This window comes from Ursus arctos, unplaced genomic scaffold (genome assembly GCF_023065955.2).
Source record: "Ursus arctos isolate Adak ecotype North America unplaced genomic scaffold, UrsArc2.0 scaffold_1, whole genome shotgun sequence".
Lineage (NCBI taxonomy): Eukaryota > Metazoa > Chordata > Mammalia > Carnivora > Ursidae > Ursus > Ursus arctos.
Genome location: NW_026622763.1, coordinates 90,524,481 through 90,544,211, shown reverse-complemented (window position 1 = coordinate 90,544,211; position 19,731 = coordinate 90,524,481). Strand labels below are relative to the sequence as shown.

The 19,731-nt window shown below is 56.5% G+C and overlaps 1 protein-coding gene across 19 annotated transcripts in view; it reads left to right on the top strand.

Annotated features, from left to right (window-relative positions):
* Nucleotides 1-19,731, top strand: part of TNS1 (tensin 1) — a 213,126-nt gene that overhangs the window by 18,059 nt on the left and 175,336 nt on the right. For 13 of the 19 annotated variants that reach the window (XM_057304703.1, XM_026491980.4, XM_044381181.3 and 10 more), the window contains exon 2: nucleotides 13,578-13,692. Coding sequence is in view for 18 of the 19 variants with exons in the window: in XM_026491980.4 (XP_026347765.4) it covers nucleotides 13,578-13,692 (115 nt within the window). In the remaining variant the exon portion in view is untranslated. Of the gene's footprint in view, nucleotides 1-1,175; nucleotides 1,382-13,577; nucleotides 13,693-19,731 lie in introns of those variants that run through there. The other 6 variants (XM_048214325.2, XM_048214324.2, XM_048214323.2 and 3 more) reach the window with 3 other exon arrangements.

Below are 19,731 nucleotides of genomic sequence, written 5' to 3'. Positions count from 1 at the left end.
TCAATCTAGGAAAGTGGTCTCAAAGTGCCTACTTTGACTGGGGTCCTGTCCTCAGCATTTTGTGTGTTTATGTGAGTTGGACTGTGTGTCCTGGTGTGTGTGTCTACAGAAGGGGGTGGGGCTGAGCCCTCTTTCCCTCCCCTGGAAGGCTCCAAAAAGCAGAGCGGGTGATTCACCAGCCCCACCCACCCTCACTTGGTCCAGCCTTGGCCAGAGCTCAAAGAGGAAAGTCTTTGGGAGGAAGGTGGAGGGGGCCATCAAGACAATGAGGGCCTGAGCAGATTTTGCTGGATTCCCCTGCAGTGCTCCCTGGGAATACATTTATATTCTGTACCCTACTTTTTACCCTGCTCTGGACCCCAAACTCTCGCCCCTGAGCTAAGGTGGGAGAGAGGGAAGGGGAGGGCTGGAGGGGAAGGGGAACACTGTGGGGGAGAAGTAGGCGGGTGGAATGGTGGGAGGTGAAAACTGGGCCCAGGGAGGGGGAGCAGGGGAGGTGGAGGAGGAAGTGGGGAAATGCAAACCAAATGTTGGCCCAGGGTACAGTCAAGAAAAACAGACTCTTGCAGGAGCCTGGAGCGGGGCTCCATTTAGGAAGGGCAGGAAGGGCTGGGACAGATGTTTGGAGAAAAGAAAGAAAGAAGGAAAAAAAAAAAAGAAGTAGGAAAAAAATTGGACTGAAATCCACAGCCTGGAGGCAGGGCCCTTCTCCCACAGTCTGGGGCCTGGTTTTTCTTGTGTTAAAGCCTGTTGCTGAGTGTGTGTAAATAAATGTGTGTTCCCAGGGCAGGAGGGCACGCATCTGTACTCAGGAGATGGGACAGGGCCAGGGAACGCCAGGATATAGAGGTTGTGTCTGTCTGTCTGTTCATCAGTGGTCTGGGGGCGGGGAGGGAGTCTCTAGTGAGGACAGTAGGCTCCGGGCCTGCCAGCATCAGGCCAGAAGGCAGGAGGAGCCTTGGTGGCTCACAGGGTTAGTGTGTCTGGAGGTGGGGGTGGGGGTGCAGGGTGGACAGTGATGGCCCCGGGGGGAGCTGTCTCCAGTAGCTGTCCCTTTGCCTTTCTCCTTCACACCCCCCTGCAAAGCAGGGCTTCTGACCCCCAACGCCACCAGTGGAGCTTGGGAGGAGGGAGGAGACAGGAGGCTGGGACAAGGGGGTGGAGTGGGGGGAGGAGGAAAAGAGGGAGGGTGAGCTGGAGGCAGGCAGGGTGAGAGGCCCGGCAGATGCTGGCTGGAGGAGAGCAGCCTCATTCTCAGAGCTGCCTTCTGCCTGCTCCGTGGGGGCTGTGAGCTCAGGGGGCCGTGAGCGGGCTCCGGGCTGGGCCCGAGGGAAGGCACCCACCGAAGATGACGTGGATCTGTCTGTCCTGCATGCTCTGGGTAGGTCCGGCTGCTTTAGCTAGGAGATCGCAGGGCCCCCCTCCCGTCCATCTTATCCTTAGGCTGAGAGCCAGTGTGGGGGTGTTGGTGGTGAAGTTGGAGGGCCTCTCTGCCTCTTGCTGACCGACAGGAGGACAGACTGACTAGAGCTGGCCCTCAGCCCTAGTCCTTCCCCATCAACAGGGCCTAGGCCCTGGTTCTACTGGTCAGGACATCCCCCCTCCCCACCTCTCTTGCCTCCACTTGAGTCCAGGAGCTGTAGTGGAAGGAAGTCATCAAGAAGTTTGTTTCTTTTTGGAGCCTCTCCTGCCCCCCGCCCCCCGCCCCGCACTGGGGGGAAAATACTTCACCCCCTCCACTGCTCAGCCAGAGCTGGAGGGGGTGGCCGTGCTGGGGGTCTGGGGAACAGGAGACACTGACCTAGCAAGTGAAACCTGGGGAAGCCTGGCTGTGGAGAATTCTGCTTGGATCCCATCACTTTTATCCCTTCTAGACTCAGTATCAGCTTCTATCCTCTATAGGCCTCCCATCCTTACCAAGACCCTCCTGATTCCCTCCCCTCCTGCCCAGAAGAGGAAAACACTGCCTCCTCTTTCTCCCTTCTTGCCTGACGGAAGGTGTGTGTTGGGGTGAGGGTGCCTGAGGGGTGGGCAGGCAGGGTCTGGGGGCCACATGATGAGGTTAAAAGTCTCCTGGGAGAGAGGGGGGCTGGGAGAGTCCTGACTGCCACAGGACGGGTAGGGGCAGGAGACCCCTTCCTCAGAGGGGCTTCTCGGCTGTCTGGGCTGGGTGAAGGCATGCAGAGGGGTCAGGAGGGCGAGGAAGTCATCCCTGGCTGAGGTTCATGTCGGTCTCAAAGAGAGGGATGGCTGGCTTGGGGGGAGGGGCTCTAGGCCCAGGATCCAGATGTGGCCTTTCCTGCCCCTTCCCCTGTTCCGGCCAGTCCCCTGGCAAGCCCAGGCTGGGGGCAGCTGTGGGAGATCAGACTTGGGCAGCCAGGTGTCCTGGGGGCAGAGAGGGGATGGGTGGGAGAGGGGGCTGGAACGAGGGGTTTGGGTGGAGTGTGGGGCTCGGGTGCAGGGGTGGGTCAGAAGAGTAGACCGAGAGAGCCTGGAACGTCCTGCACAGAGGCTGCACCAGTGGTCTTCTGGGCTGGTGTTGACATCTGTAAAATGGGAGCCTTGGCCAAGTTCATCTCTCTAGGCCCTTCCAGCTCCCTCCCTCCCTCGGACAAGCTTGCCTACAGTGCTGAGGATTGAGGTGGGCAGCAGGGGCGGGGGGTGGGTGGGTGGGCGGGAGCCCTTAGATTTCCGGGGTGACAGGATGCTGTGGATGGAGGAAGGGCCACTTCTGCTCAGGGGTCGTGGGAAAAGTACTTCACTCTGGCAGTCCTCAGTTTCCCTGTGGGTGAGATGAGGAGAGTGAAGGGAGTTGCTGAGAGGCAGGCATGAGTGCCTGCCGCTCTTACTGCCCTTTCTGGGAGTTGGGAGAAGGTGCTGGTGACCAAAAGCATGTGTGGATGCTGCCACTTCGGTGCCCCTAAGCCCCTCCCCTGCTCTCTGTCCTGGTCCCTTCCCAGCCCTGTCCCACCCGGCCCTTTGAGGGCCAACCCAGTGGGCACTTGTCTGTGGCGACGGGAAGAGCAGTGAGAGCGGGCTGGGCAGAGGGGATGGCCCATGCCGCGGGGGTGGGGGGGTGGCTGGAGTCTGGGGAAGTGTGGACTGGACAGAGGGCACTGTTCTGGCCAGGTCAGGGCTCTTGGCTCCCCCCTCCCCCACAGTTGCCCAGGCAGCTTTCCCAGCCACCTTCCTCTCTGCTGGGCGGGACTGGGGTATATGTTTGTGACAGGCAATGGAGGGGGAGACGGCACCAGTTATGGAGAGCGAGCACAGAGGCCCTGGAGACCTTGCCAAGGGGGCTGCTTCTGCCTTGAGAGGCAGCTGGTGGTGGGAAGTGTGTGGACTTTGACACCAGACAGGGCTAGGTGAAAATCCTGGTTCCATTATTTACGAGATGGGCCTGGGGTAAAACAGTTCCCTTCGTGAGTCTCAGTTTCCTGGTCTGTCAAGTGGGAATCATAAAACACACTTGTGTGCCTGGGATGAGCACAGAGGTAATGGAAATCAAAGCATCGGGTGCCCAGGCACACAGTAGGTGCTCAGTAGATGCTCATCCTTCCCCTGCTCCGAAACCTCCCGCTTGGCTCGTGGGGTCCCCTGAACCCAGATCTCATGTGCGGGGAGGATCTCCCTGGGATGGCTGCTGTGGGATGGGACCCCACCTCTGAGGCTCCTGACTGCCCCGGGGCTGCCCAGCTATTCTGAGGCCAACAACTAGGCCGGTCTGCAGCCTCAGGGAGGTAAACTGAGGCATGGTCTGAAAGAGAGCGGTCTGGTGCCCCAGTGTGCGTGTTCACCCGTCTACGTGGACAGGGATAGGTACAGATGCTTCCTCCAGGGAGCAGTGTATCCGCATGGTTTTCCCAGGCTCGAGGAAGAAGAATCGCTTTATTAGCGGAGGGGCATAGCTACATATTATGCATAACTTGATTTCCTCATCAAATGCTCCTGTTATTACATATTCAAGGATGGCGTCTTTAGAAAATAATTACACGCCCATTAATTGAGGCTTTTTGGTGTCATGCCGATGAGTTAGAGCTGCAGGCTTTTCCTTCCGGAAGGGCTCACACTCTATTCTCTGGAACTGGGAAGGACTTTATCAAGGGTGGTGGGCTGAAACGCGGGCGGGGAGAGTAGGGAGAAGGGGGAGGAGGCAAGTGCTCTGGCCCTGCCCTGAGCAAGCCATGTGGGCCTCAGGCTGGACACTGGATTTTTCTGGACCTCACAGAAGTGGGGAAAGTATTCTCAGAGGCCCCTTGCAGCTGCAGACAATGAAGCGTCTCTTTTCTGGAGCTGGTGTTCTTCCCAGTGCGAAGCACAGTTTTGTTCAGAAGGGTCCTCACGAGCCCGCACATTCTCAGTGTGCAGTTTCTGCCAGAGAGCCCAGTCTGACCTCTTGGTCCTGAACTCGCTGTCTCTGCAGTTTTGTTGGCCTGTGAGGGCTGTGCCCACCCGGGGCCTCCTGATATGTGGGGTTTGGGACGTAGGGCTACCCGAGACTGACAGGGGCCTGAAATAAAACCCTCCTTTTGCAAAGCTTTTCAGAATGACGTTCGAGGCACAAAATCAGGGACAAGTACCTCACTGTTCTCCTGCAGTGTTCAGAGCAAGTGCGTTGGGCTGGCTTCCATCCCGGCCCTGCCACTTGCTAGCTGTGAGACCTTAGGCAAGTGGCTTCCCATCTCTGGGCCTCAGTTTCCCCACCTACCTAGAGGGTCTTTCGGTTTTAAATGAGCTAATAGATGCATCCATTTAGAATAATGTCTCTCACACCGTCAGGGCTCAAGCAATGCTAGCTCTTACCGTCTGATGGCATGTTTTCAGAGCCACACAGCAAGCTAGAGCAGAAGTAGAGCCTGGGTTGTCCTGGGCCCCCATCGAGGGCTTTCCATCCCGGGAATCCTTCAGGGCAGGGTGTGTGGGGTCATGTGAATGGGGCCAGGAGAATCAGGAGAATGATGCGAAGGCCGAGAACAATCAGGGCCTTCCCCAGTGGGCGGCGTGCACGAGGGTCAGCGCGTGGGCTCCGGAGACAGCCTGCCTCCATGCTACTTATTCGCTGTGTGCTCGGGCGAGTTACTTAGCCTCTCTGGGCCTTCCTTGTGTGTAGCTCCTCGACTTCCCCAGTTTTGTTTGGAACCCAGTGTGATTCTGTAAGGCGTGAAGAGCGGGGACGAGAGTTCCAGGGTCCGGCCATGGTGAAGGGGACCCACAGAGGGGAAGGGGCCTGCCCAAGGCCCACATGGCTTCTGGGTTCAGTGTTCCTAGACAGGGAAGGGTAGGGGCTGGGAGGGCGCCGGAGCTCTGGGTTGAGGGCTGGGGTAGTGGCTGCTGTTGGGGAAGTGCTGTGTGCGATGCAGAAACCGTCTAGCTACTGGGCCACGGAGGCGCGCACCCACCCGCGGCCCGTCCATCCATCTCACGGATGACCATGGGGCGCTTGCTTTCTTCAAGAAGCTTGCAGATCTTGAGCTAAGGATTACAAAGCGGTGGGTGTTGCCAAGAGGGAAGCTGTGTGGGCAGATAAGGGGGGACCTGACCTGGACTGGAGGAGGGGGAGGTAATAGGAAAGGTGAACTTTAATGCAGGGGTGAAGCTGAGAGCTCAGAAGTCCAAGTACAGCAGGTAAGGATAACTGTGGTTGGACAGGACTGGGGAAACTGCCGGGGGTGGGAGTGGGGGCTTTGGGCAGAGGGGCACTGACAATGGAACTGTCATGGGAGTGCAGTGGCTCGGGACTTGGGACCCGGGCTCAGACAGACTTGGATTTGAATCTCTGTTCCCTCCTGCCCTCTGTGTGTGTCCAGAGCAGGCTCGTCAGGCTCCCCGTCACTGTGAGGGGTCAGTGAAGGAATCTCTGCCAGCCCCTGGCATGGCACTGGCCCCCGCATGGGGCTCAGCCTGTCTGGTCTCTGAGCCCTTCCACCCCAGGAGACGACTCACTTCAGGGCACACAAAGGGACCTGGGACTGGCTGCTCAGGCACGTGGGGAAGCGGTTTATGAAGCTGCTGAGCAGGGGAGAGAGGGGCAAGCTGAGGCGAGAGATCATCCAGCTCGGGAACCTGAGTCCGGGCCTGAACCCGGGGCTCCCAAGCCTCTGCAAGCGTCCCTGTCCCAGGGGAGAGGTCAGTAAGTGCGGCCCCTGCCCTCCTCCCTCTGCGAAGAAGCGGGGCTACTCAGAGTCAAAAAGCTCTCATCTCAGCCTGGCATCTGTGGCTGGTGAAGGGGGTGACCCGTGTCCTCTCCCCGAGGGCAGGCCAGTGCGCATGGGGTACAATTGCACGTGGGGAATCTGAGGCCAGGCAGCGAGTCCATTCAGTTTGCTCCTTCAGACTTGTTCAGGGATCACACCATTCCAGGGCACAGGGACATGGAACAGAAGTCCCGGCAGACACATGCCCCCCGGTGTGCTAGTCTAGTGCACACATGAGTGACAGATGACATGGAACGTAGCCCACGCCTCGGACGTGCTCGCCATGTGCCAGGCATTGTCTCAGAACAACCTGTGGGAGGTTACTAGTATCAGCCCATTTAACCGATTAGTAAAGTGAGGCAGACGGGGTTAATTCACTTGCCTGGGGCCACCTCGCTAACAAGGAAGGAACATGGGCAGTCATATGGTGGAGCGGGCTCCCATGGGGCGCCAGGAAAGTGCAACCAGGAGAGGAAGGGGCGCCTGGGGGGTGGGGTGCTCACCCTGAATGCAACCCTGAGGAAGTAAGCAGACAAATCCAGACGGAGGGACCTCCTGCAAAACAGCCCAGAGTCTTCAAAACAGGGAAACGAAAAGGTGGAGTAGTGTGTCTGGATGAAAGAAGTTGAAGGAGACGCAGCAAGGAAACGCAATGCGGGGTCCTGATGGATCCTGAGTCCCAGAGCAAAACCAGACCAAAGACCCAGCTCTGATGGATGTGAATGGGGCAAAAGGGGAAATTCGAATAGGAACGAAACCTTAGAGAACAGAATCGCGTTGATGCGGGATTTCCTGCGTGTGAGGAACAGAGCGGGCTTTCTGTAGGGGCCGAGGCGAGAAACAACGAGAAACAGTGCAGGCAAAAGAGGTACAACATTAGCAAACGGTGAATCACGGTGATGGGAACTTGCCCGCTCATCTTTTCCAGCACTTCCAAACCCTTCAAAATAAAAAAGACAGCAGTGGAGAGTTTGACTCCGAGACAGTGTTGTGCAGGGGGAGGGTATCTGGGAAAATCTCCCTGAGGGGATGGGGTTTGAATGTGGCCTTCCAGAACCTATAGAAGCTTGGCAGGCTGAGAGGGGAGGAAGGGCATTCTGGGAAGAGGGAACAGCAGAGTGGAGGCTCCATGGTGGACGCAGGGCAGGGAGCTGGGGAGCGGGGTGTGGGGATTGAGATGGCAGGGTGGGCTGGGTATGGACTGAGGCTGCTTCCCCTGCTGGCTTGAGGGAGTGCACGTTTCATCTTGGATGCGTGGGTAGGCATGGAAGCACTTTGGGGTGAGTGGGGGTGTCAGTGACCCCACGGAGCTGTGCTCTTTCGAGGCTGTGTGGGGGAGGAGGGGCCTAGTGTCGGGGGCCCGGGAGGCTGTGGCAATAGCCATGGGTAGAAGTGACAAGGCCTTCCATAGGGCAGAAGCCCTGGAATCAAAAGGCCGAGAGTGTTCGGGAAGCAAAATTCGGAGTCTGGCAGCTGGTTGTATTGGAGGGTGGAGGGCTGGGAGGAGTTGGGGGTGACTCAGAGTTTTCCATCAGGGCAACCAAGAACACCGTCAGGCCATTAGCTGGATAGCAGATTGGGGGGGGGGGGCGGTTAAGGAACTTTGGTGTGTATGTGAAGGGAGATGGGGTTGGGGAAAGCTTGCACTTGAAGTGACTGGGGTCTCCCAGATGCCGGCCTGGGCTCCTTGGGGAGTCCGAGTCTTCCCCCACAGAAATGACAGCTGATGCCAACCCTATCCTGGTGTCTCCACCCAAAAAGGCAAGGCGTGGAGCGGTGGATGGCCAGGAGGCGGGGAGAGGGCTGACTGACTCTCTAGGGCCTGCTTTTTTGGTGATTTTCTTCCCCAAGGCTGACTGGCCTGCAGACTCCTGCCCTCTGGCCACATCATCCAGGGCTCCTAGTGTGGGCGCTGGGAGCCTGGTGGGGGCAGGGCTGGGGGAGTTTCTTGTGGAAGGGGCTGGAGGCCTGAGCCTGAGGACCCCAAGGGCTGTCAGTCCCCTTTCACTCCCCACCCCCACCACACTCCGCCCCCATGGGGCAGGGAGGAACCAACAAACAGCCTTTCCCACCCCAGGGCCCAGGACTCCCGCCAAAGCTGTCCCAGCCCAATGTGCCACGCCCCTCTGGCTGGAAATATCTGGCAGGCTGGCTGGGCTGAATGGAGGGTGGGAAGGAGAGGATCCCCCTGAGGCCCAGGAAAGCCCTGGGACGCTGGGTGGGTGGGCTTGTCACAGGGCTTGGGCTCTGGGCTTGGAGGGTGGGGAGGAGTGACTTCCTGGCTGGGACCTCTGCCCTTCTCTGGGCTCTGGCTCTTGAGGGAGGTGGATGTCGAAACACCAGGCAGCTCCTTCTGCAGCTGTGACTCCTCTGCCCCCCAGGTTCCCCCAGGTCCCCCAGGAAGGGTGGGGGAGCACTTTGTGAGGCTGTCTGCCACTTGTTAGGGAAAACGGTGATGAGCATTGCTGTAACACGTGGTTACCCCTGAGCAGAGCTTTGCATCCATGGGCTCGCTCACATCCTCTGCCCCTATCTGCAGAGTAACCCTGGGGAGGGCATGTAGGTGCCAGACCCCCGGGTTTCTTCTTCGTCGGGATTTTAACATACGCTCAGTCATTGGGAAGCTCTTGTACCCCTTGCGTCGAATCATGTGGCCTTGTGGCTTCTACCCCCTGAGTTTTGTTTTGCCTTCAATAACTTCATAGATCATGTCTGGTCCATTCTTACAATGGATACAATCTTCAGATATTTGAAGATCTAAGGCTCACCCACCCTAGACTTTCGCCTCCAGCAAACTGGGACCTTCAGACTTTTGTGGGTGACTCTTTCAACGACATTGCCAGCCACCCGTTTTACAGCCGGGCAAGCCAATGTTGCAGAGTGCGGGGCACAGCCTGGGGCCTCCTGCCTGGGGGTGGCTGGGCTGCCTGGGGGTGGCTGGGCTGGCCTCCTCCCTCCCACGTGGGTCCCCCAGCCTCTCTTGGACGGGTGATATCTCATTAGGCACCCCTCTCTGTAACCATGAGCAGGTCCCACCCCCAGTTCCTCCAGCCTCTTCATCTCAAACTGGCCCATCGTTTCCCCTGCTCTTTTCTTTTTTTCTTTTTTTTTAAAGATTTTATTTATTTATTCGACAGAGATAGAGACAGCCAGAGAGAGAGGGAACACAAGCAGGGGGAGTGGGAGAGGAAGAAGTAGGCTCCTAGCGGAGAAGCCTGATGTGGGGCTCGATCCCATAACGCCGGGATCACACCCTGAGCCGAAGGCAGATGCCTAACCGCTGTGCCACCCAGGCGCCCCTCCCCTGCTCTTTTCTATACTCAGACTATCTTGTCCAAACCCATCATTTTCATTTGGGGACTATGAGGCCCAGAGAAGGCCACTGATGTTCTCAAGGTCACCAGCCTAGAGAGCAGGTCTCTGGACTCCCATCCCAGTGCTCCTTCAGCCAGAGAGCCAGAATGAGGTGGGGGGAGGGGCAGGAGTGAGCAGGGCCTTGGCCCACAGGCTGCTTACAGAGGCCATGAGTGAGGCAAGAGAATGTATGTGCAACTCTGTTCCTGCTCTCCAAGCCTGTGCGGGGAGAGAGTTTGTAAACTCCCATTTATGAGTTTGGGCAGGCAGGGCAGGCAAGCCCAGGGCCCAGGGGAGAAACCTGGGCGTTTGCTTGTCAGCCTGGAAGGCTCTGCCTGCTCCCCATCTGTTCGTTGGGCAGCCCGGAGCCTCTTTTGGGAGATTCCACTGCTCCAACTATACTTTGGGAAGAAGGCCTCCTTCCGTGGGCTTTGGGGGAAGAGCTGGATTTGGGGTATGGACAGAGAAGTTAGGAGATAAGCTGGAATGGGGAGCTCAGCTTGACTCCACCGGGTGGGAGAGGCAGGTTTGGGGGATGGCTGGAGTAGGCCTGAGAAGATTGGGCTTTAGGGCTTCCTGCCTGCCTCCCCACACAGGCCTTAAATTGAACCCCAAGTCCCCTTCCTGCACCTCCCTCCAGCCCAGGGCTGGGCTGCCGCAGTTGACTTTGGGCTGGGCCCCCTCCCTGGAATGTCTAGGACAGAGATTATCTGGAAGGCTGCCAGGCAGGGGCTGAGACAGGCAAACAGGGGAGGTGAGACCTCAGAATGGAGGGGGCTCACCTGCCCCTCCTTGTGGGATGGGGTCACTGAGTGAGGTCTAGTGCAGGACAGTGCCCTACCCCCAGCCTGGCCCCCCCCCCCCCCCCCCCCAGCAGAAGCTGGAAGCACAGCTCCTAGAACCCCACACTCTGGACTCACAGGACCCAAGCCCCGCTGCCTGGTTTAGCCACCAGGGGCAGCGCTGGGCTCCCAGTTCCACGACCCTCCCCTCTCTCCACCTCTGCCCTGGGCTTTATCTCTGGTCTGTCCTGCCTCCCTGTCATGTCTGTCTGCCCGTCTCTTTGAATTTTGAGCCAGTCAGTCTGAAACTTCAGAAATGTTGCAAATACAGTGCAAAGAACTTGTTTTCCTGAGCAGTTTGCCAGCGAGTTGCTGACACAGTGCCCTACCACCCCTACATGCTTTCCTAATTTTCCTACGAGGACTTCCTCCTACCTCACCCAACCCAGCCATCTGAGTCAGGGACCTGATGTTGACACATGACTACCGTCTCGTCCTCAGACCCCACTGAAAGTGTGGCCAGTTGTCCTGATGATGTCCTTTATGGGCACGGGAAGAATCCAGTTCCCAGTCAGCCAGTGCACTTGACTGTCGTATCTCTTCAGGCTCCATCGGTCTGGAAATCTCAGTCTTTCCTTGACTTCTGCGACCTTGTCACTTTTGATGATCACAAGCCATTTCATTGGTAGACTTGCCTCGATTTGGGTTGGTCTGATGCTTCCTCATTAGGTTCAGCCTGTGGCTCTTTGGCAGGAACATGGCAGACGTGGTGTCCTGTTCTCCAAGCGTCTCTTGGTGCTCGGTTTCCATCCATCCCATTACTGGTCATGTTTGCTTTGATCCCTTGATGAACAAGGAGACTGCCAGGCAAAGTTATTTTTTTCCCTTTTGTAATTTAGAAGCATGGCGTGGCAAGGTTCTTTGAGATTTGTAAATCTTCTGTTTCTCATCACACTTTGAATTTTTTCACTTCTTTCCCGTATTGGCCTGGACTCATTGAAGCCACTGCTATCATTCTGTATTGTAATGCTCCAATTTGCCCAGGTTTAGCCTTTGGGGGGCCCATTCGAGCTGGCGCCTGTATCCCTTTGTCTGTCTGCCCCTTTGATTCTCTGGTTCCCTTTATAGGCTCTGTGTCTTTCTGTCTAATTTCTCCTATTCTCTGTGTGTGCTGGTTCGTCTCTGTATTTGCCTCTGCCTTATCTGGATCTTCTTTTCTTCCTCTCTGACTCTCTGTTGCTTTTCTCCATTTTTCTCTATCTCTCTGTCTTTATCTGTGTCTCTCTGTCTCTCTGATTCTTTCTCTGTCTCTGTCTCCCTCTCTATCTCTTTGCCTCTTTGTCTCTCTGGCTTTCTGTCTCTCTTTCATTCTGTCGGTTTTTCTCTCATTCTGTCTCTCATGGCTCAGCCTCTCTCTCCCCCAGGACTCACTGCTGCTGTGTCTTCCAAGAGGAGTCCTGGACCTGCTGAGTTTGAGGAAGGCTGCCTCCCTTCCTCCCCTGAACACACAAGTTGCCCCCTCCAGCCCCTGTCCCAGAGGCTCTGGAATAGGGTACAAGGAGGAAGACTTGGAAGAGAAGAACCCTCCCCCAGAACGGCAGGGTCTGTCCTCAGTTGTGTCTCTGTGTGTGGTTATGTGCGTACAGGGAGGTCAGGAAGCTCTGTGCCTGGGAGAGGGAGAGAGCGAGGGATTTGCCAAAGTCTGTGCTCTGCTGGCCCCTGCTGCCGGAGCCGGGAAATGAATCGGGTTGGACACCACGGTGAGGTGCCTTGGAGAGGCCTGGTGCCTGCGAGCAGGGATGGCTTCCTGGGGGCGTCCTCTGAACAGGGAGCTCCCCCAGTCTGTGCCTGGGCTGAGGGCTGCAGATGGAAGGAGGGTGTCCTAAGCCATGTGGGTGCAGGGCTTTGCGGCTTAGAGTGCCTTCCTATATGTGGTTACAAAGGACAGACTGTTGGGGCTTGAGGGTGTGGTGCCCAACCTCACGCTATCCAGAGCGGGAAACTGAGGCTGTGGTAGCGGTGGTTAGTGACTGGGCCAGAGGCTCACGGCCGGTCGGACCCAGAGAAGACTTGGACCGCCCACCTGCCTCCCATCTCATGTGTATGGTGGGGTAGATTTAAAAAGGAGATTTAACAGAGCAATATTTTCATCATGCAAAGAACCACAAATAAAAATAAAGTTGGCAGAAGGCTTCTGGGCTGGGGCTGGGGGTAGTAGTGAGGGGGTGAGAGAGAATGGGAGAACGTGGCATTCCAGGGACGTGGGTAAGGAGGCTAAGGACGTCAGCAGTAGAACAGATAAAGGGAGCAGCCACTTTCACACAGGGGCTGCCACACAGCAGTGACAAGGAAGCGTGGCTGCTCTGGTGGCTGTGTGGATGAATCCCACAGACTCACCCGAGCCATAGAAGCCAGACACAGGGGTACGGACCGTGCCGTGAAGTGGCCAACTCCGGCAAGACGAATCTTTGGTGATAGAAGTCACAATAGTGTTGGGGCGCCTGGGCGGCTCAGATGGTGAAGCATGCGACTCTTTTTTTTTTTTTAATAAGAGATTTTATTTAATTGAGAGAGAGAAGAGAGAGAGAGAGAAAGGGAGAAGCAGACTCTCCACTGAGCAGAGAGCCCGATGCAGGGCTTGACCCCAGGACCCTGGGATCATGACCTGAGCCGAAGGCAGCTGCTTAACCAACTGAGCCATCCAGGTGCCCCGTGTCTGGCTCTTGATTTCAGCCCAGGTCATCTCAGAGCCGTGAGACTGAGCCCCTTGTCGAGCTCCGTGCTCAGCACAGAGTCTGCTTGAGATTCCCTCTCTCTCTCTCTCTCCCCCTCTGCCCCCCCAATAAATACATACATACATACATACATACATACATACATAAATACATAAATAAAATCTTAAAAGAAAGAGAAGGCACAATAGTGTTTATCTTAGGGGGATCTTGCCTGGACGGCCACAAGAGAGCCTTCCGGGGTGTGGAGACACGGTGAATGTGTAGAAAATTGTATCTAGGAAGCCATTTAAAATCAGTGTCCCAGTATGCCGACCCAGCTAGGTGCGGGAGTCTGGGTCACACTCAGCTCTCTTTCCTGGGGCACCTCCTCCCAGAAATGGGCTCAGGACTGTCACACCTGAAGGGGCTGTCACCTCTTGTTTTCCCCAGCCCTGGCCCACTTCTCCCCGAGTCCCCCGGCTCCTTCCCCAGCCTTCTGCCCAGGCCTGATCACTGTGCCTCTCCCCCCACAGCCAGAGGATCTGGAAGCCCCCAAGACTCACCACTTCAAGGTGAAGACCTTCAAGAAGGTGAAGCCCTGTGGTATCTGCCGTCAGGTCATCACCCGGGAGGGTTGCACCTGCAAAGGTGAGTAGCTGGTCAGGCTACGGGGGGCAGGGAGTGCGTTGTCGTGGGAATGAGGTGGCCTGGGACCTGGGCGGATGTCCTTGGGGTCCTGGCCTGGTGCCAGGTTCTCACGTTGGGGGGCGATGCTGAGCACACCAGGTGACAAGCTTGTGGGTGTGTATGGGTGGTACGTGGCGGATGGTGGGTGGCATGGGGATGGCATGTAGCTTGTGTGTGGATGATATGAACAAAGCATGCAGATGGCATGAGCAAGGTGTATGGCCAGTGGGGTGTGGCTGGCGTGTGGTTGGCGTGTACTGAGTGTGTGGATGGCATGTGGAGGGTGTGGGAGTGGGGTGTGGCTGGGATGTCAGGTAGTTGGCACGCGGATGGCGTGTAGAAGGTGTGTGGGTGCTGCATGGTGGTTACGTGGGTGACACGTGGAGGTCCTGTGATTGGCACGTGGAGGGCATGCGGAAGGTGTGTGGGTGGCGTGTGACTGGCACTGGGAAAGACACCAAATTTAGGGGTAAGTTTAAGAGGCCCCGAATCAGACTAGAGGAAGGGCCTGTTGGCTGTTGGGCTTTTTCAGTCACTGTTCTCGTGCGCTTCTGACCCGGCCTGGGGTTTGGCTCTCCCTGTTGCCAGAGAAGTCAGTGTCTTGCCCCAGATCACACGGTAGAATCAGCAGGAGGCCCCTGCACCCAATCTCAGTGGCTGACATCATCCCCCCCCCAGCTGCCCCACCAGATGCTTTCCTCTCCTCCCCCGCCCAATCTCCCGTCAATCGCCAGGGCCCCCCAATATAGTCTGAGTCACTGAGCTTCTCCACACCAATTCCGGCTGCCGGCACCTCCCAGCTGGAGGGCTGACTGCAGCTCCTTTGCCAAACCACCCTCTCCAATCCAACGTCCTCACCAGCTCCCAGCCAGACTCCATGCAGACCTAGTTCTGTCCGTTCCCTGGATACAGCCTTGGGAGCCCCCCCCCATCCTCAAGACAGAGCACTGCCCCCTTCCTGTGGCTGTGAGGCCCAGCGGCATCCACCCCTTGCCAGCTCTCTGGCCCATCTACCCCTGTCCCCCAAGTCCACACTCAGGCCAGCTGCTCCCAGCTCAGCTCTTGCATAGGCCAGGCCTGTCAAACATGCCAAAGGGGCCAGGCTCTTTCTTGCCCCGGGCGTTTACTCATGTGGACTTTCCTCTCCTCCCCTCGCCCCCTGCCCAGAAGTCTCAGTGGGGTTAGGAAGTGTGGGCTCAGAGCCTAGGGAGTAATTATCAAAGCACTTCCTATCAAAGCACTCACATGGCTCTCCTGCAGTGCTCACAGCATGGGGGGGGGGGTCCCTGTGTCACTCTTTCCTTACAGAGGAGGAAACTGAGGCTCAGAGTCATTAAGATGCTTGCCACGGCACACAGCTGGCTGGGTCCCAGTGGGCTTGTCAGGGGCTGTGCTCTCTGGGGGAGGGAAGTCTTCCTAGACAAGGAGTTCCGGCAGCATGATGGAGTGGGGAGTGTGTGGATGGGAGTGTGTGAGCATGTGTGAATGTGCATGTGGAGGACATTCTAGGCATGTCCTGCTCTGGGCAAAGGGGAGAGGTGAATGGTCCTTCACTGAAGAGCTGGGATACCCAAATGGAGTTTAGGGGGCCAACAGGGACTTCTGCAGTACCCAAATCCGCCGCATGGTGTCACCCTCCTCCCAGGAAGTCTGGCTGAGACGGGTGGTGGGTCAGGGTGGGAGCTGGGATGAGTCAGGCCCGAATTGCTGGGGGCGGGGTTTTGCATTTTGCTTGCGTCACCGCCCCACCTGACCCCGCCCCTTGAACCTGCCGCTGAAGTTAGCCCTTGAGCCTCCCCCCAGTTCCTTCCTTCCTTCCCCAGTGTGCCTTCCCTTCACCCCAGTGACTGCCAGCGTGCTGCTCTGATAGGAGGCAGCACAGGGGTAGAGTCGAAGGAAGTCTTGGCACTCACTGTGTGACCTTGGGCACATCTGTGGCCTCATGTTCTCTGATGGTCTGTGGTCCTAGGTTCCCCAGCTGACCTGGCTTGAGGGCCTGGGTTGAGGAGGGGATGTGACCCCGTGGGAATGGAAGTCTCCCAAGGTGAGACGCGGGTTTTACCTGGTTAGGAGCCTGGCCCTGCCAGTGTGAACCAGAGTGGAGGGCAGGGGGCCAGTGGGCTGCCAGTCTGGTTTGGCAGCTCTGAATGAGTTATTGAGAAGTGGGAAGAAAGCCAGGACTGAAGTCCAAAGGCACCACCAGGTGTCAGGACTGGACCATGGAAGGGCTGGGGCCAGGGGGAGAGGGGGCCAGCAAGGGAGGATTGAAGACTCCCAGCTATACAGGCTATGGTGTGCATTCTGAGCAAGAGCGTCGGGGTTACCAGGCCCAAGGTCAGGGTTGGGGCCACTGGGCTTACTGGTGGGAGATGCAGCAGTGAGACGACTCTCTGTGCTTCGGAACCAGGAGGTGGCATGAGATGGATAGACTCCCTTATCCAACCATCCATCCGTCCATCTATCTATCCATCCATCCATCCATCCACCCATCCGTCCATCTGTCCATCTGTCCATCCATCCATCCATCCATCCATCCGTCCATCTATCTATCCATCCATCCATCCATCCATCCATCCACCCGTCCGTCCATCCATCCATCCATCCATCCATCCATCCATCCATCCACCCGTCCGTCCATCCATCCATCCATCCATCCATCCATCCATCCATCCACCCATCCATCCAACCATCAATCTATCCATCCATGAAGGGCCACCAGGTATGGTTGTACAGGTTGCTCCCTGGCAAAGGGGGTGATTGTGGACTAAAATCCTGTCATGTTTTGTTCGCCAAGCCCAGGGTTTGCTGTGCTCTCTGGTTCCTTTTCTGGGCTTCCAGTCTGGGCTTCCAGCATGCTTACCTTCTGGATTCGTGGCTGGGGTGCTGGGGGTGCAGGGTGTATGGAACATCAAGGCTGTGAATTCAGTCTCCACAGGGCTTGCAGTGCTGAGGGAACTCCTGCAGGCAGGGGCGGTGAGGACACTTTCCTAGATCTAGAGAAACTGGGGCACTTGTCGCCTCCCTGCAGCTGGCCTGCTCTATAGCTCGGACAATTCTGCCCCCGCTTTCCTGTGTTTTACTGTTGCACGTAATATGGCTGAGGGGGTGAGGTGGGAGGCGGGGCTGGGGAGAAGAGTCAAGGAGCCCAGGGTCTGGTCTGGGAGACTCAGAGATGGACCACACAAAGAACTAAGGTGGAGGGACATTTGGGCGTACGTGTGACTGATAAACAGGCCAAGAGGTCACCGTGAGATGGCTGTCAGTCTTCTCCTTCTCTGAGCTGTTTCCTCCTGCGTACCATGGGGTTAATAATAAACCCTGTCCTGCGTCCCTGGGGGGCTGGTGACTGTGAGGAACATGGATGTTCTGTGTGTGGTTGGAACACGAACACCAGCATTAAGGACTAAGGCTCCGCGTGGGGGAGACGGACGGATGAGACGATGGGAGAGGAGGCCCCGGGCCTTTGTTAAGGGTCCGGGTTCTATCTCTGGCCCTGCCACCCATAGGCTGTGTGACCTCAGATAAGTCATGCCACTGCTCAGGACTCAGTTTCCTCAACTACAGGGAAGGGATTAGACCAAGAATGCTCACTGAGGCCCAGATGGCGGCGGGATGGGGGCTAGTGTCTGGAAAACTCCCTTGTTGGAGTCAGTAAAGGCTCGATAACTCTCCCAGTGGAGGCAGCCACTTCACCTCCTGCATACACACGTGCATCCCTCTGATGGTCGTGAACTGAGCCCCCTCTGGGCTGGATGTGGTGCCAGGTCCTGGTACCAAGACCCAGCCCCTGACCGGGGAAGACAGACATGCCATCAGACGATCACACAACATGGTGGCAAAGCTGACCCGGAGGTGTGTGTGAAAGGTCATCTCTGACTTAGCAGAGATTTTCCTGTCAGGCTTCACCAGGGAAGGTATAGGTAGGCTGGGTCTTGAGGGGTGTGTAGGAGCTCCTCTGTTTAAACAGTGGGTTTCCCACAGATTCTTGGGGTGGTGCTCTAGGGAGTCTAGGGCCCTAGCCTTCTGCTAGGCTGAAACCCAAGGGAAGAGACCAGAATGCCAGCCCAAGAGCCCAAGGGCTGCCATCTGGGCCTGGATTTGGGGGCTAGGCTTAGACTACTTCCCTTCTCAATGCCTCTGATCAGCCTGGAAGGTAGGGGAAGCTGCCGGCAGTTTACCCAGAGTGCGATGCACTTGGGAAAGATAATTAGGCTCTCAGTGGGACAAACCTACCCAGAAGCCCTTACTGGTGGGATTTGGGGAAACTTGTTTCAGGGAGCTCTTTGTCCTCTGTTTCTTTACGGGGATCCCAGCTTCTACCCTCTGTCTGAGGACCTCTTTGGAATCATTGGAGGCAGACTGGTAGGGTGGGAAGACCCCAAGTTCTAGTTTTGGCTTTGCCATGGTCTGGCTGTGTGAGCTTGGGTGAGAAACTTAACCTCTCTGGGCCTGGCTTTCCCGTTTCCCTAAAGGACGGATTGGACTAGATCAGAGGCTCTAAACTGTCATCGAAAGGAACTGTGAGGTTTTTTTGGAGGTGTTTTAGGGGCCTGAGAAGGTAAGAAAAAGGGGAAACCCAAGGGGGAAGCCTTGGGGGGTTGGGGCCCTTGGAACCCCTACCCACTTTAATCAGAACAGCTCTGGCTTTGGCAGTTAAATATATCAGGTGGCAGTATGGATGGTGGTCTTGCACTTAGCCCGGACGTCCTGGATTCATATCCCAGCTCTGCCCCTTACTAGTAAGAACTTGAGCGGATTATGTCACCTGTCCGAGCCTCAGTCACCTCTCCTTTAAAATGAGACACATAGCACATCTCCGTCCTCAGGTTACTTTGGGGGATTAAATGACATAATATGTACACATAAAGGGCTCAGAACAAGCATTTAGTAAATATTACCCAAGATCACTGAGGTTCCATGTAGGAGTCCATCTGCATGAAAGTTTGAAAACCACTGGATGAGAACATCTAGAAGGTTTCCTCTTGCTTGAACTTCAGAGCCACGTGGTGCCCACAACCCCTGGCCATCCCCTGAGATACCTTGTATTACTTGAGGAGAAACAGAACCAACAGGATGTATGTATGGATGGGTAGATAAGTAGGTAGATATGTGGGTAGTCGATGGATGGATAGATAAATAATTTATTTTAAGGAATTGGCTCATGCAATTATAGAGGCTTGGCAAGTCCAAAATCTGTTGTCAGGGTGGAGACCCAGGGAAGAGTTGCAGTTCAACTTCAAAACCAGTCTGCTGGAGGAGTCCCTTCTTGCTTGGAGAGATCAGGCCTTCAACTGATTGGACATGGCCCACCCACATTATGGAAGTTAATGTGCTATACTTAAGGTCTCCTGATTTAAATGTTAATCTTATTAAAAAAAGAAACCCCTTCACAGAAACATCTAGAATAATGATGAACAACTACCTGGGTATGATAGATAGCCTACCCAAGCTGACACATAATATAAACCATCACACACCTCCAGTCCAGGCCGTGAAGATAAGCAGGGCAGGGAAGGGCTGTGAGGCCACGCGGGCAGGTGGGTGGCTGGGCCAGTCTCTCTGCCAGCTGGGGAAAGGAGCTGAGGCCTACTGGGCGTGTGGGCTGTTCCTGCTGGGGTCAGGTGCACACCGAGGCTATGTGCTCATTTTCCGAGCTGAGGCCAGGAGGAAAAGGCCATTTAGATCCCAACAATGTTGGCTTCCTGTGTTCCCGGGAGGCAGGAAGCCACCTCAGGACAGAGTACCAGCAGCCCAGTGAGGCGGGAGCTGGCTCAGGGCTTGGGCTGGGGGTGCAGTTGTCTAACCCAGCAGGTGACCTGTGGACCCTCCACACTATGGGGCTCTCTGCTCCACCACCAGCTGGGGCCTGCTGGGTGGGAGGCCGTGTCGACACCCATGGGCAGAGATGAGGCTCCTGGGGATCCATGAAGCTTTGGTTTGACAGGGTCCCTCCCCGGGGGCCTTCATCTTGTGGGGTCACTGGCTTACGAGGCCACTGCC